Source organism: Leptodactylus fuscus, unplaced genomic scaffold (assembly GCF_031893055.1).
Source record: "Leptodactylus fuscus isolate aLepFus1 unplaced genomic scaffold, aLepFus1.hap2 HAP2_SCAFFOLD_61, whole genome shotgun sequence".
Taxonomy (NCBI): domain Eukaryota; kingdom Metazoa; phylum Chordata; class Amphibia; order Anura; family Leptodactylidae; genus Leptodactylus; species Leptodactylus fuscus.
The window spans coordinates 47501-62963 of NW_027440642.1; the positions used below are offsets into that span (position 1 = coordinate 47501).

Consider the following 15463-nt stretch of genomic DNA (forward strand, 5'->3'; position numbering starts at 1 on the left):
AATAATCACTGTTACTCACCTCTCCGGGATCTGATGTTACTCCTAGCAGGCTTCAGGCCTATATGGTAATGTGTCAGGGGTCACATGGTCTGGGATATTACCATATAGGCCCAAAGCCTGTGGTAGCAGTAACAGGCTATTACTAATAGCACAGGCTTTGGGCCTATATGTCACTGCTAGCACAGGCTTTGGGCCTATATGGTAATATCCCAGACCACGTGATGTCTGACACATATAGGCCTGAAGCCTGCTAGGAGTAACATCAGATCCTGGAGAGGTGAGTAACAGGGCTTATTATGTCCCCTCACCTCCCCTGGGGCTCCGATTATTATACTCGGGGGTCTGAATAGACTGCTGAGTATAATAATAGCGGCAGTGGGATCTGCCATCCTCCGTGTCCTATAGTATAGGGTATAGCAGGGGCGGCAGTGGGCAGGTCCGGGGAGATTGGTAAATAGGAGACACTCCAGCGGCCTGTTATAATGCAAAAAAAAAAAAAGTATTACCAACCATGACGCCTCCCCTGCTGCAAATTGTCAAGACCTTGTTTTGTTTAATAAAATTTGGTGTTTTCTGTTGGGTTCTGATCCGGTGGTCTTGTGGTGGTTTCCTTGCTGTTGGGCCATCTGCTTGGGCATTTGGTATCGGCCTTTTGAGTGTACCTGAGGTGCTATGGAGTGAGCCTCAGGTGTGGGCCATTACCAGTATCCTATGGGACGGTTCTGGGGCCTGTATAAGGAGGAGGGCTGGCCTCACTGGTTGCTGGTTTTCGTTGTTACCACCTAGAATTCGTGGCTCAGGGAGGAGAAGGATTGGTTTGGGGATATTGTAACTGACTAGGAAGTGATGTGAGCGTGGCCTCGTGTGTGAGCGTGGCCTCGTGTGTGAGCGTGGCCTCGTGTGTGAGCGTGGCCTCGTGAGTGAGCGTGGCCTCGTGTGAGCGTGGCCTCGTGTGTGAGCGTGGCCTCGTGAGTGAGTGTCTATTACCTGTACCCGTGTCTAGTACCTTTCCTTGTGTTTATTACCTGTACCCATGTCTATTACCTTTCCTTGTATCTAGTACCTGTACCCGAGTCTAGTACCTTTCCTTGTGTCTATTACCTGTACCCGTGTCTAGTATCTTTCCTTGTATCTATTACCTGTGTTTATTACCTGTACCCGTATCTAGTACCTGTACCCGTGTCTAGTACCTTTCCTTGTGTCTAGTACCTGTACCCGTGTCTAGTACCTTTCCTTGTATCTAGTACCTGTGTTTATTACCTGTACCCGTGTCTAGTACCTTTCCTTGTATCTATTACCTGTACCCGTGTCTAGTACCTTTCCTTGTATCTAGTACCTGTGTTTATTACCTGTACCCGTGTCTAGTACCTTTCCTTGTATCTAGTACCTGTACCCCGTGTCTAGTACCTTTCCTTGTATCTAGTACCTGTACCCATGTCTATTACCTTTCCTTGTATCTATTACCTGTACCCGTGTCTAGTACCTTTCCTTGTATCTAGTACCTGTACCCGTGTCTAGTACCTTTCCTTGTATCTATTACCTTGTACCTGTGTTTGGTACCTGTATGTAAGTCTAGTACCTGTACCCGTGTCTAGTACCTGTACCTGTGTCTATTACCTTTCCTTGTATCTATTACCTGTACCCGTGTCTAGTACCTTTCCTTGTATCTATTACCTGTACCCGTGTCTAGTACCTTTGTTTATTACCTGTACCCGTGTCTATTACCTGTACCCGTGTCTAGTACCTTCCCTTGTATCTATTACCTGTGTTTATTACCTGTACCCGTGTCTAGTACCTGTTCCCGTGTCTAGTACCTTTCCTTGTGTCTATTACCTGTACCCATGTCTAGTACCTTTCCTTGTATCTATTACCTGTGTTAATTACCTGTACCCGTATCTAGTACCTGTACCCATGTCTATTACCTTTCCTTGTGTCTATTACCTGTACCCGTGTCTAGTACCTTTCCTTGTATCTATTACCTGTACCCGTGTCTAGTACCTTTCCTTGTATCTATTACCTGTACCCGTGTCTAGTACCTTTCCTTGTATCTATTACCCGTGTCTAGTACCTGTACCCGTGTCTAGTACCTTTCCTTGTATCTATTACCTGTACCCGTGTCTAGTACCTTTCCTTGTATCTAGTACCTGTACCCCGTGTCTAGTACCTTTCCTTGTGTCTAGTACCTGTACCCGTGTCTAGTACCTTTCCTTGTATCTATTACCTGTACCCGTGTCTAGTACCTTTCCTTGTATCTATTACCTGTACCCGTGTCTAGTACCTTTCCTTGTATCTATTACCTTGTACCTGTGTTTGGTACCTGTATGTAAGTCTAGTACCTGTACCCGTGTCTAGTACCTGTACCTGTGTCTATTACCTTTCCTTGTATCTATTACCTGTACCCGTGTCTAGTACCTTTCCTTGTATCTAGTACCTGTGTTTATTACCTGTACCCGTGTCTAGTACCTTTCCTTGTATCTATTAACTGTACCCGTGTCTAGTACCTTTGTTTATTACCTGTACCCGTGTCTAGTACCTGTACCCGTGTCTAGTACCTTTGTCTAGTACCTGTACCCGTGTCTAGTACCTTTCCTTGTATCTAGTACCTGTACCCGTGTCTAGTACCTTTCCTTGTATCTAGTACCTGTACCCATGTCTAGTACCTTTCCTTGTATCTATTACCTGTACCCATGTCTATTACCTTTCCTTGTGTCTAGTACCTGTACCCGTGTCTAGTACCTTTCCTTGTATCTAGTACCTGTACCCGTGTCTAGTACCTTTCCTTGTATCTAGTACCTGTGTTTATTACCTGTACCCGTGTCTAGTACCTGTACCCATGTCTAGTACCTTTCCTTGTATCTAGTACCTGTACCCATGTCTATTACCTTTCCTTGTGTCTAGTACCTGTACCCGTGTCTAGTACCTTTCCTTATATCTATTACCTGTACCCGTGTCTAGTACCTTTCCTTGTATCTATTACCTGTGTTTATTACCTGTACCCATGTCTAGTACCTTTCCTTGTATCTATTACCTGTACCCGTGTCTAGTACCTTTCCTTGTATCTATTACCTTGTACCTGTGTTTGGTACCTGTATGTAAGTCTAGTACCTGTACCCGTGTCTAGTACCTGTACCTGTGTCTATTACCTTTCCTTGTATCTATTACCTGTACCCGTGTCTAGTACCTTTCCTTGTATCTAGTACCTGTACCCGTGTCTAGTACCTTTCCTTGTATCTATTACCTGTACCCGTGTCTAGTACCTTTCCTTGTATCTATTACCTGTACCCGTGTCTAGTACCTTTCCTTGTATCTATTACCTGTGTTTATTACCTGTACCCATGTCTAGTACCTTTCCTTGTATCTATTACCTGTACCCGTGTCTAGTACCTTTCCTTGTATCTATTACCTTGTACCTGTGTTTGGTACCTGTATGTAAGTCTAGTACCTGTACCCGTGTCTAGTACCTGTACCTGTGTCTATTACCTTTCCTTGTATCTATTACCTGTACCCGTGTCTAGTACCTTTCCTTGTATCTAGTACCTGTGTTTATTACCTGTACCCGTGTCTAGTACCTTTCCTTGTATCTATTACCTGTACCCGTGTCTAGTACCTTTGTTTATTACCTGTACCCGTGTCTAGTACCTGTACCCGTGTCTAGTACCTTTGTCTAGTACCTGTACCCGTGTCTAGTACCTTTCCTTGTATCTAGTACCTGTACCCGTGTCTAGTACCTTTCCTTGTATCTATTACCTGTACCCATGTCTATTACCTTTCCTTGTGTCTAGTACCTGTACCCGTGTCTAGTACCTTTCCTTGTGTCTAGTACCTGTACCCGTGTCTAGTACCTTTCCTTGTATCTAGTACCTGTACCCGTGTCTAGTACCTTTCCTTGTATCTAGTACCTGTGTTTATTACCTGTACCCGTGTCTAGTACCTGTACCCATGTCTAGTACCTTTCCTTGTATCTAGTACCTGTACCCATGTCTATTACCTTTCCTTGTATCTATTACCTGTACCCGTGTCTAGTACCTTTCCTTGTATCTATTACCTGTGTTTATTACCTGTACCCGTGTCTAGTACCTGTACCCGTGTCTAGTACCTTTCCTTGTATCTATTACCTTGTACCTGTGTTTGGTACCTGTATGTAAGTCTAGTACCTGTACCCGTGTCTAGTACCTTTCCTTGTATCTAGTACCTTTCCTTGTATCTAGTACTTGTACCTGTGTTTGGTACCTGTATGTAAGTCTAGTACCTGTACCCGTGTCTAGTACCTTTCCTTGTATCTAGTACCTGTACCCGTGTCTAGTACCTTTCCTTGTATCTAGTACCTGTACCCGTGTCTAGTACCTTTCCTTGTACCTTGTACCCGTGTCTATTACCTGTACCCGTGTCTAGTACCTTTCCTTGTATCTAGTACCTGTACCCGTGTCTAGTACCTTTCCTTGTATCTAGTACCTGTACCCGTGTCTAGTACCTTTCCTTGTGTCTAGTACCTTTCCCCGTATCTAGTACCTGTACCCGTGTCTGATACCTGTACCCGTGTCTATTACCTTTCCTTGTATCTAGTACCCTGTACCTGTGTTTGGTACCTGTATGTAAGTCTAGTACCTGTACCCGTGTCTAGTACCTTGTACCTGTATGTAAGTCTAGTACCTGTACCCGTGTCTAGTACCTTGTACCTGTATGTAAGTCTAGTACCTGTACCCGTGTCTAGTACCTGTACCCGTGTCTAGTACCTTTCCTTGTATCTAGTACCTGTACCCATGTCTAGTACCTTTCCTTGTATCTATTACCTTGTACCTGTGTTTGGTACCTGTATGTAAGTCTAGTACCTGTACCCGTGTCTATTACCTTTCCTTGTATCTAGTACCTTGTACCTGTGTTTGGTACCTGTATGTAAGTCTAGTACCTGTACCCCGTGTCTAGTACCTTTCCTTGTATCTAGTACCTGTACCCCGTGTCTAGTACCTTTCCTAGTACCTGTACCCCGTGTCTAGTACCTTTCCTTGTATCTAGTACCTGTACCCGTGTCTAGTACCTTTCCTTGTATCTAGTACCTGTACCCGTGTCTAGTACCTTTCCTTGTATCTAGTACCTGTACCCGTGTCTAGTACCTTTCCTTGTATCCAGTACCTGTACCCTGTGTCTAGTACCTTTCCTTGTATCTAGTACCTTGTATCTGTGTTTGGTACCTGTATGTAAGTCTAGTACCTGTACCCGTGTCTATTACCTTTCCTTGTATCTAGTACCCTGTACCTGTGTTTGGTACCTGTATGTAAGTCTAGTACCTGTACCCGTGTCTAGTACCTTGTACCTGTATGTAAGTCTAGTACCTGTACCCGTGTCTAGTACCTGTACCCGTGTCTAGTACCTTGTACCTGTATGTAAGTCTAGTACCTGTACCCGTGTCTAGTACCTGTACCCGTGTCTATTACCTTTCCTTGTACCTAGTACCTGTGTTTGGTACCTGTACCTGTGTCTATTACCTATACCCGTGTCTAGTACCTTGTACCTGTATGTAAGTCTAGTACCTGTACCCGTGTCTAGTACCTTGTACCTGTATGTAAGTCTAGTACCTGTACCCGTGTCTAGTACCTTGTACCTGTATGTAAGTCTAGTACCTGTACCCGTGTCTAGTACCTGTACCCGTGTCTATTACCTTTCCTTGTACCTGTATGTAAGTCTAGTACCTGTACCCGTGTCTAGTACCTTGTACCTGTATGTAAGTCTAGTACCTGTACCCGTGTCTAGTAGCTTGTACCTGTATGTAAGTCTAGTACCTGTACCCGTGTCTATTACCTTTCCTTGTACCTAGTACCTGTGTTTGGTACCTGTACCTGTGTCTATTACCTGTACCCGTGTCTAGTACCTTGTACCTGTATGTAAGTCTAGTACCTGTACCCGTGTCTAGTACCTTGTACCTGTATGTAAGTCTAGTACCTGTACCCGTGTCTAGTACCTGTACCCGTGTCTAGTACCTGTACCCGTGTCTATTACCTGTACCCGTGTCTAGTACCTTTCCTTGTACCTAGTACCTGTGTTTGGTTCCTGTACCTGTGTCTATTACCTGTACCCGTGTCTAGTACCTTGTACCTGTATGTAAGTCTAGTACCTGTACCTGTGTCTATTACCTATACCCGTGTCTAGTACCTTGTACCTGTATGTAAGTCTAGTACCTGTACCCGTGTCTATTACCTTTCCTTGTACCTAGTACCTGTGTTTGGTACCTGTACCTGTGTCTATTACCTGTACCCGTGTCTAGTACCTGTACCCGTGTCTATTACCTTTCCTTGTACCTGTATGTAAGTCTAGTACCTGTACCCGTGTCTAGTACCTGTACCCGTGTCTAGTACCTTGTACCTGTATGTAAGTCTAGTACCTGTACCCGTGTCTAGTACCTGTACCCGTGTCTAGTACCTTGTACCTGTATGTAAGTCTAGTACCTGTACCCGTGTCTAGTACCTTGTACCTGTATGTAAGTCTAGTACCTGTACCCGTGTCTATTACCTTTCCTTGTACCTAGTACCTGTGTTTGGTACCTGTACCTGTGTCTATTACCTGTACCCGTGTCTATTACCTTTCCTTGTACCTAGTACCTGTGTTTGGTACCTGTACCTGTGTCTATTACCTGTACCCGTGTCTAGTACCTTGTACCTGTATGTAAGTCTAGTTCCTTCCACAGATCACTGCAGCGCTTCTACTCACTTGGACCTTTCCGGACTTTTGGATGATGTCACCAAAGGCCCCGAGAGCTGCAGAGAATGTAATGGGGACCCGAGAGAGGGGGGAACTATAGGGAGCAGGGAGGCAATATGGCAGAGGGGCGGGGCAATGATGGGTGAGGTCACAGCAACCCATGCCAGAGAAATAGGGTCACACTGTGATAATGGGTTAAGGGGACATCTGTCACTATTAAAGGGGTGGTCAGCCCTAGTCAGTGTAACTCTTCCATTGACCTCTCCTTACAGAGCCGTACAGCCCCGCCGTCTGGATGATGATGTTCGTCATGTGTCTGTCCGTCGTCGCAGTCACCGTATTCATCTTCGAGTATTTCAGCCCAATGGGATACGATCAAGATCTAAACAATGGAAAACGTAAGAAAAAATAGATTTTTTTTTTTTTTTTCCCTTCAAATAAATTTTTATTGAGGTTTTTTTCAAAAGGAAAATACAAAAGAGTTTGGTGCAACTGACATTAAAAACGGTGCGACACGAGAGGTCACAAGAGGTCGTGTGAGAGGAGCCGAAAAAGATCTGTATGATGCAGAAAAAGAAAATGGGAATGGCGAGTGTAAGGGCACAATACGCACTATAGTACACTAGGAAAACGGGGCGACCACCGTGTGTGTGTGTATGGGGGCAACGACCTCGTGTGTGTGTATGGGGACGACGACCTCATGTGTGTGTGTGTGTGTGTATGGGGGCAACGACCTCGTGTGTGTGTATGGGGACGACGACCTCATGTGTGTGTGTATGGGGGCAACGACCTCGTGTGTGTGTGTGTGTATGGGGGCGACGACCTCGTGTGTGTGTGTGTATGGGGGCAACGACCTCGTGTGTGTGTGTGTATGGGGGCGACGACCTCGTGTGTGTGTATGGGGACGACGACCTCGTGTGTGTGTATGGGGACGACGACCTCGTGTGTGTGTGTGGGGGCAACGACCTCGTGTGTGTGTGTGTGGGGGGCAACGACCTCGTGTGTGTGTGTGTGTATGGGGGCGACAACCGTGTGTGTGTGTGTGTGTGTGTGTGTGTGTGTATGGGGGCGACCACCGTGTGTGTGTATGGGGGCGACGACCTCGTGTGTGTATGGGGGCAACCACCTCGTGTATGGGGGCGACCACCGTGTGTGTGTGTATGGGGGGCGATGACCTCGTGTGTGTGTGTATGGGGGCAACGACCTCGTGTGTGTGTGTGTGTGGGGGGGCAACAACCTCGTGTGTGTGTGTGTGTGTGTGTATGGGGGCGACAACCTCGTGTGTGTGTGTGTGTGTGTGTGGGCGACGACCTCGTGTGTGTGTGTGTGTGTGTGTATGGGGGCGATGACCTCGTGTGTGTGTATGGGGGCAACGACCTCGTGTGTGTGTGTGTATGGGGGCGACAACCTCGTGTGTGTGTGTGTGTGTGTGTGTGTGTGGGCGATGACCTCGTGTGTGTGTGTGTGTGGGCGATGACCTCGTGTGTGTGTGTATGGGGGCGATGACCTCGTGTGTGTGTATGGGGGCAACGACCTCGTGTGTGTGTGTGTATGGGGGCGACAACCTCGTGTGTGTGTGTGTGTGTGTGTGTGTGTGGGCGATGACCTCGTGTGTGTGTGTGTGTGGGCGATGACCTCGTGTGTGTGTGTATGGGGGCGACGACCTCGTGTGTGTGTGTGTGTGTGTGTGTATGGGGGCGACGACCTCGTGTGTGTGTGTGTATGGGGGCGACCTGACTCTCCGACACATGAGGTAAGGAAGTAATGGATGGGATTGTTGCAGGGTGAAGAAGTCGCCGCCCGAGGCGTCCAGTTACTTGTCTCGCCTTCTTACATGCCGCAGCTGAACCAAGTGTGCCAGTGTAGGGGGAGTTGAAAGAACTTTCTGGGCACATAAGGAAGGTTTTGTATTAGTCGCCGCCGCCTTTTATATCCTAATTTAACTCTCACACTAAATCCGGTTCCAGAGCGATCAAGTGCAACGTAATAGAAGACGACCTGATGGTAGTTGAGTTCAATAACGTTTTATGGAGGATCAAAAACTATTAACGGACGTCCTAAATAGCCAAGTACAAGACACGTATAGACTAAGAGTAGTCAGGAGTGCACAGAGAGGACTGAGTAGTCAGGAGTGCACAGAGAGGACTAAGAGTAGTCAGGAGTGCACAGAGAGGACTAAGAGTAGTCAGGAGTGCACAGAGAGAACTAAGATTGTGATTCTTCCTGCCCTACCTTCTGCCTGTACACCATAGTGACTCTGCCTGCCCTATCTTCTGCCTGTACACCATAGTGACTCTGCCTGCCCTGACCTTCTCCCTGTACACCATAGTGACTGTGACTGCCCTACCTTCTGCCTGTACACCATAGTGACTCTGCCTGCCCTATCTTCTCCCTGTACACCATAGTGACTGTGACTGCCCTACCTTCTCCCTGTACACCATAGTGACTGTGACTGCCCTACCTTCTACCTGTACGCCATAGTGACTCTGCCTGCCCTACCTTCTACCTGTACGCCATAGTGACTCTGCCTGCCCTATCTTCTGCCTGTACACCATAGTGACTCTGCCTGCCCTATCTTCTGCCTGTACACCATAGTGACTCTGCCTGCCCTGACCTTCTCCCTGTACACCATAGTGACTGTGACTGCCCTACCTTCCGCCTGTACACCATAGTGACTCTGCCTGCCCTATCTTCTCCCTGTACACCATAGTGACTCTGCCTGCCCTGATCTTCTCCCTGTACACCATAGTGACTGTGACTGCCCTACCTTCTCCCTGTACACCATAGTGACTGTGACTGCCCTACCTTCTACCTGTACGCCATAGTGACTCTGCCTGCCCTACCTTCTACCTGTACGCCATAGTGACTCTGCCTGCCCTACCTTCTACCTGTACACCATAGTGACTCTGCCTGCCCTACCTTCTACCTGTACACCATAGTGACTCTGCCTGCCCTATCTTCTACCTGTACACCATAGTGACTGTGACTGCCCTACCTTCTGCCTGTACACCATAGTGACTGTGACTGCCCTACCTTCTCCCTGTACACCATAGTGACTGTGACTGCCCTACCTTCTCCCTGTACACCATAGTGACTCTGCCTGCCCTACCTTCTACCTGTACACCATAGTGACTCTGCCTGCCCTACCTTCTGCCTGTACACCATAGTGACTGTGACTGCCCTACCTTCTCCCTGTACACCATAGTGACTGTGACTGCCCTACCTTCTCCCTGTACACCATAGTGACTCTGCCTGCCCTACCTTCCGCCTGTACACCATAGTGACTCTGCCTGCCCTACCTTCTGCCTGTACACCATAGTGACTGTGACTGCCCTACCTTCTCCCTGTACACCATAGTGACTGTGACTGCCCTACCTTCTCCCTGTACACCATAGTGACTCTGCCTGCCCTACCTTCTACCTGTACACCATAGTGACTCTGCCTGCCCTACCTTCTGCCTGTACACCATAGTGACTGTGACTGCCCTACCTTCTCCCTGTACACCATAGTGACTGTGACTGCCCTACCTTCTCCCTGTACACCATAGTGACTCTGCCTGCCCTACCTTCCGCCTGTACACCATAGTGACTCTGCCTGCCCTACCTTCCGCCTGTACACCATAGTGACTTCGCCTGCCCTACCTTCTACCTGTACACCATAGTGACTCTGCCTGCCCTACCTTCTCCCTGTACACCATAGTGACTTCGCCTGCCCTACCTTCTACCTGTACATCATAGTGACTGTGCCTGCCCTACCTTCTACCTGTACACCATAGTGACTCTGCCTGCCCTACCTTCTACCTGTACACCATAGTGACTCTGCCTGCCCTATCTTCTCCCTGTACACCATAGTGACTCTGCCTGCCCTATCTTCTCCCTGTACACCATAGTGACTCTGCCTGCCCTATCTTCTCCCTGTACACCATAGTGACTCTGCCTGCCCTGACCTTCTGCCTGTACACCATAGTGACTCTGCCTGCCCTATCTTCTCCCTGTACACCATAGTGACTCTGCCTGCCCTATCTTCTCCCTGTACACCATAGTGACTCTGCCTGCCCTATCTTCTCCCTGTACACCATAGTGACTCTGCCTGCCCTGACCTTCTCCCTGTACACCATAGTGACTGTGACTGCCCTGACATTCTCCCTGTACACCATAGTGACTCTGCCTGCCCTGACCTTCTGCCTGTACACCATAGTGACTCTGCCTGCCCTGACCTTCTCCCTGTACACCATAGTGACTGTGCCTGCCCTACCTTCTCCCTGTACACCATAGTGACTGTGCCTGCCCTACCTTCTACCTGTACACCATAGTGACTGTGACTGCCCTGACCTTCTCCCTGTACACCATAGTGACTCTGCCTGCCCTGACCTTCTGCCTGTACACCATAGTGACTATGACTGCCCTATCTTCTGCCTGTACACCATAGTGACTCTGCCTGCCCTGACCTTCTCCCTGTACACCATAGTGACTTCGCCTGCCCTACCTTCTCCCTGTACACCATAGTGACTGTGACTGCCCTGACCTTCTCCCTGTACACCATAGTGACTCTGCCTGCCCTGACCTTCTCCCTGTACACCATAGTGACTCTGCCTGCCCTACCTTCCGCCTGTACACCATAGTGACTCTGCCTGCCCTGACCTTCTCCCTGTACACCATAGTGACTGTGACTGCCCTACCTTCTGCCTGTACACCATAGTGACTGTGACTGCCCTATCTTCTGCCTGTACACCATAGTGACTGTGACTGCCCTACCTTCCGCCTGTACACCATAGTGACTCTGCCTGCCCTGACCTTCTCCCTGTACACCATAGTGACTCTGCCTGCCCTACCTTCTGCCTGTACACCATAGTGACTGTGACTGCCCTACCTTCCGCCTGTACACCATAGTGACTTCGCCTGCCCTACCTTCTCCCTGTACACCATAGTGACTGTGACTGCCCTGACCTTCTCCCTGTACACCATAGTGACTCTGCCTGCCCTGACCTTCTCCCTGTACACCATAGTGACTGTGACTGCCCTATCTTCTGCCTGTACACCATAGTGACTGTGACTGCCCTGACCTTCTCCCTGTACACCATAGTGACTGTGACTGCCCTGACCTTCTCCCTGTACACCATAGTGACTCTGCCTGCCCTGACCTTCTCCCTGTACACCATAGTGACTGTGACTGCCCTATCTTCTGCCTGTACACCATAGTGACTCTGCCTGCCCTGACCTTCTCCCTGTACACCATAGTGACTGTGACTGCCCTGACCTTCTCCCTGTACACCATAGTGACTGTGACTGCCCTGACCTTCTCCCTGTACACCATAGTGACTGTGACTGCCCTATCTTCTGCCTGTACACCATAGTGACTCTGCCTGCCCTGACCTTCTCCCTGTACACCATAGTGACTGTGACTGCCCTGACCTTCTCCCTGTACACCATAGTGACTTCGCCTGCCCTACCTTCTCCCTGTACACCATAGTGACTTCGCCTGCCCTACCTTCTACCTGTACACCATAGTGACTTCGCCTGCCCTACCTTCTACCTGTACACCATAGTGACTGTGACTGCCCTATCTTCTGCCTGTACACCATAGTGACTGTGACTGCCCTGACCTTCTCCCTGTACACCATAGTGACTTCGCCTGCCCTACCTTCTACCTGTACACCATAGTGACTTTGCCTGCCCTACCTTCTCCCTGTACACCATAGTGACTTCGCCTGCCCTACCTTCTACCTGTACACCATAGTGACTGTGACTGCCCTGACCTTCTCCCTGTACACCATAGTGACTCTGCCTGCCCTGACCTTCTCCCTGTACACCATAGTGACTGTGACTGCCCTATCTTCTGCCTGTACACCATAGTGACTCTGCCTGCCCTGACCTTCTCCCTGTACACCATAGTGACTCTGCCTGCCCTACCTTCTGCCTGTACACCATAGTGACTGTGCCTGCCCTACCTTCTACCTGTACACCATAGTGACTGTGACTGCCCTGACCTTCTCCCTGTACACCATAGTGACTCTGCCTGCCCTGACCTTCTCCCTGTACACCATAGTGACTGTGACTGCCCTATCTTCTGCCTGTACACCATAGTGACTCTGCCTGCCCTGACCTTCTCCCTGTACACCATAGTGACTGTGACTGCCCTGACCTTCTCCCTGTACACCATAGTGACTTCGCCTGCCCTACCTTCTCCCTCTACACCATAGTGACTTCGCCTGCCCTACCTTCTCCCTGTACACCATAGTGACTTTGCCTGCTCTGCCTGTACACCATAGTGACTGTGACTGCCCTGACCTTCTCCCTGTACACCATAGTGACTGTGACTGCCCTGACCTTCTCCCTGTACACCATAGTGACTTCGCCTGCCCTACCTTCTCCCTGTACACCATAGTGACTTCGCCTGCCCTACCTTCTCCCTGTACACCATAGTGACTTTGCCTGCCCTATCTTCTGCCTGTACACCATAGTGACTGTGCCTGCCCTACCTTCTACCTGTACATCATAGTGACTGTGCCTGCCCTACCTTCTACCTGTACACCATAGTGACTCTGCCTGCCCTACCTTCTACCTGTACACCATAGTGACTCTGCCTGCCCTATCTTCTCCCTGTACACCATAGTGACTCTGCCTGCCCTATCTTCTCCCTGTACACCATAGTGACTCTGCCTGCCCTATCTTCTCCCTGTACACCATAGTGACTCTGCCTGCCCTGACCTTCTGCCTGTACACCATAGTGACTCTGCCTGCCCTATCTTCTCCCTGTACACCATAGTGACTCTGCCTGCCCTATCTTCTCCCTGTACACCATAGTGACTCTGCCTGCCCTATCTTCTCCCTGTACACCATAGTGACTCTGCCTGCCCTGACCTTCTCCCTGTACACCATAGTGACTGTGACTGCCCTGACATTCTCCCTGTACACCATAGTGACTCTGCCTGCCCTGACCTTCTGCCTGTACACCATAGTGACTGTGCCTGCCCTACCTTCTCCCTGTACACCATAGTGACTGTGCCTGCCCTACCTTCTACCTGTACACCATAGTGACTGTGACTGCCCTGACCTTCTCCCTGTACACCATAGTGACTCTGCCTGCCCTGACCTTCTCCCTGTACACCATAGTGACTCTGCCTGCCCTACCTTCTACCTGTACACCATAGTGACTCTGCCTGCCCTGACCTTCTGCCTGTACACCATAGTGACTCTGCCTGCCCTGACCTTCTCCCTGTACACCATAGTGACTGTGCCTGCCCTACCTTCTCCCTGTACACCATAGTGACTGTGCCTGCCCTACCTTCTACCTGTACACCATAGTGACTGTGACTGCCCTGACCTTCTCCCTGTACACCATAGTGACTCTGCCTGCCCTGACCTTCTGCCTGTACACCATAGTGACTATGACTGCCCTATCTTCTGCCTGTACACCATAGTGACTCTGCCTGCCCTGACCTTCTCCCTGTACACCATAGTGACTTCGCCTGCCCTACCTTCTCCCTGTACACCATAGTGACTGTGACTGCCCTGACCTTCTCCCTGTACACCATAGTGACTCTGCCTGCCCTGACCTTCTCCCTGTACACCATAGTGACTCTGCCTGCCCTACCTTCCGCCTGTACACCATAGTGACTCTGCCTGCCCTGACCTTCTCCCTGTACACCATAGTGACTGTGACTGCCCTACCTTCTGCCTGTACACCATAGTGACTGTGACTGCCCTATCTTCTGCCTGTACACCATAGTGACTGTGACTGCCCTACCTTCCGCCTGTACACCATAGTGACTCTGCCTGCCCTGACCTTCTCCCTGTACACCATAGTGACTGTGACTGCCCTACCTTCTGCCTGTACACCATAGTGACTGTGACTGCCCTACCTTCCGCCTGTACACCATAGTGACTCTGCCTGCCCTGACCTTCTCCCTGTACACCATAGTGACTCTGCCTGCCCTACCTTCTGCCTGTACACCATAGTGACTGTGACTGCCCTACCTTCCGCCTGTACACCATAGTGACTTCGCCTGCCCTACCTTCTCCCTGTACACCATAGTGACTGTGACTGCCCTGACCTTCTCCCTGTACACCATAGTGACTCTGCCTGCCCTGACCTTCTCCCTGTACACCATAGTGACTGTGACTGCCCTATCTTCTGCCTGTACACCATAGTGACTGTGACTGCCCTGACCTTCTCCCTGTACACCATAGTGACTGTGACTGCCCTGACCTTCTCCCTGTACACCATAGTGACTCTGCCTGCCCTGACCTTCTCCCTGTACACCATAGTGACTGTGACTGCCCTATCTTCTGCCTGTACACCATAGTGACTCTGCCTGCCCTGACCTTCTCCCTGTACACCATAGTGACTGTGACTGCCCTGACCTTCTCCCTGTACACCATAGTGACTGTGACTGCCCTGACCTTCTCCCTGTACACCATAGTGACTGTGACTGCCCTATCTTCTGCCTGTACACCATAGTGACTCTGCCTGCCCTGACCTTCTCCCTGTACACCATAGTGACTGTGACTGCCCTGACCTTCTCCCTGTACACCATAGTGACTCTGCCTGCCCTGACCTTCTCCCTGTACACCATAGTGACTTCGCCTGCCCTACCTTCTCCCTGTACACCATAGTGACTTCGCCTGCCCTACCTTCTACCTGTACACCATAGTGACTTCGCCTGCCCTACCTTCTACCTGTACACCATAGTGACTGTGACTGCCCTATCTTCTGCCTGTACACCATAGTGACTGTGACTGCCCTGACCTTCTCCCTGTACACCATAGTG

General features: G+C 49.7%; 1 protein-coding gene across 1 annotated transcript in view; it reads left to right on the forward strand.

The window, feature by feature from the left end:
* The window catches only part of GRIN2C (glutamate ionotropic receptor NMDA type subunit 2C), a 95437-nt gene that overhangs the window by 11906 nt on the left and 68068 nt on the right, over positions 1 to 15463 (forward strand). Inside the window, 1 exon segment of the mRNA XM_075261906.1 lies at positions 6966 to 7091. Coding sequence (XP_075118007.1) covers positions 6966 to 7091 — 126 coding nt within the window.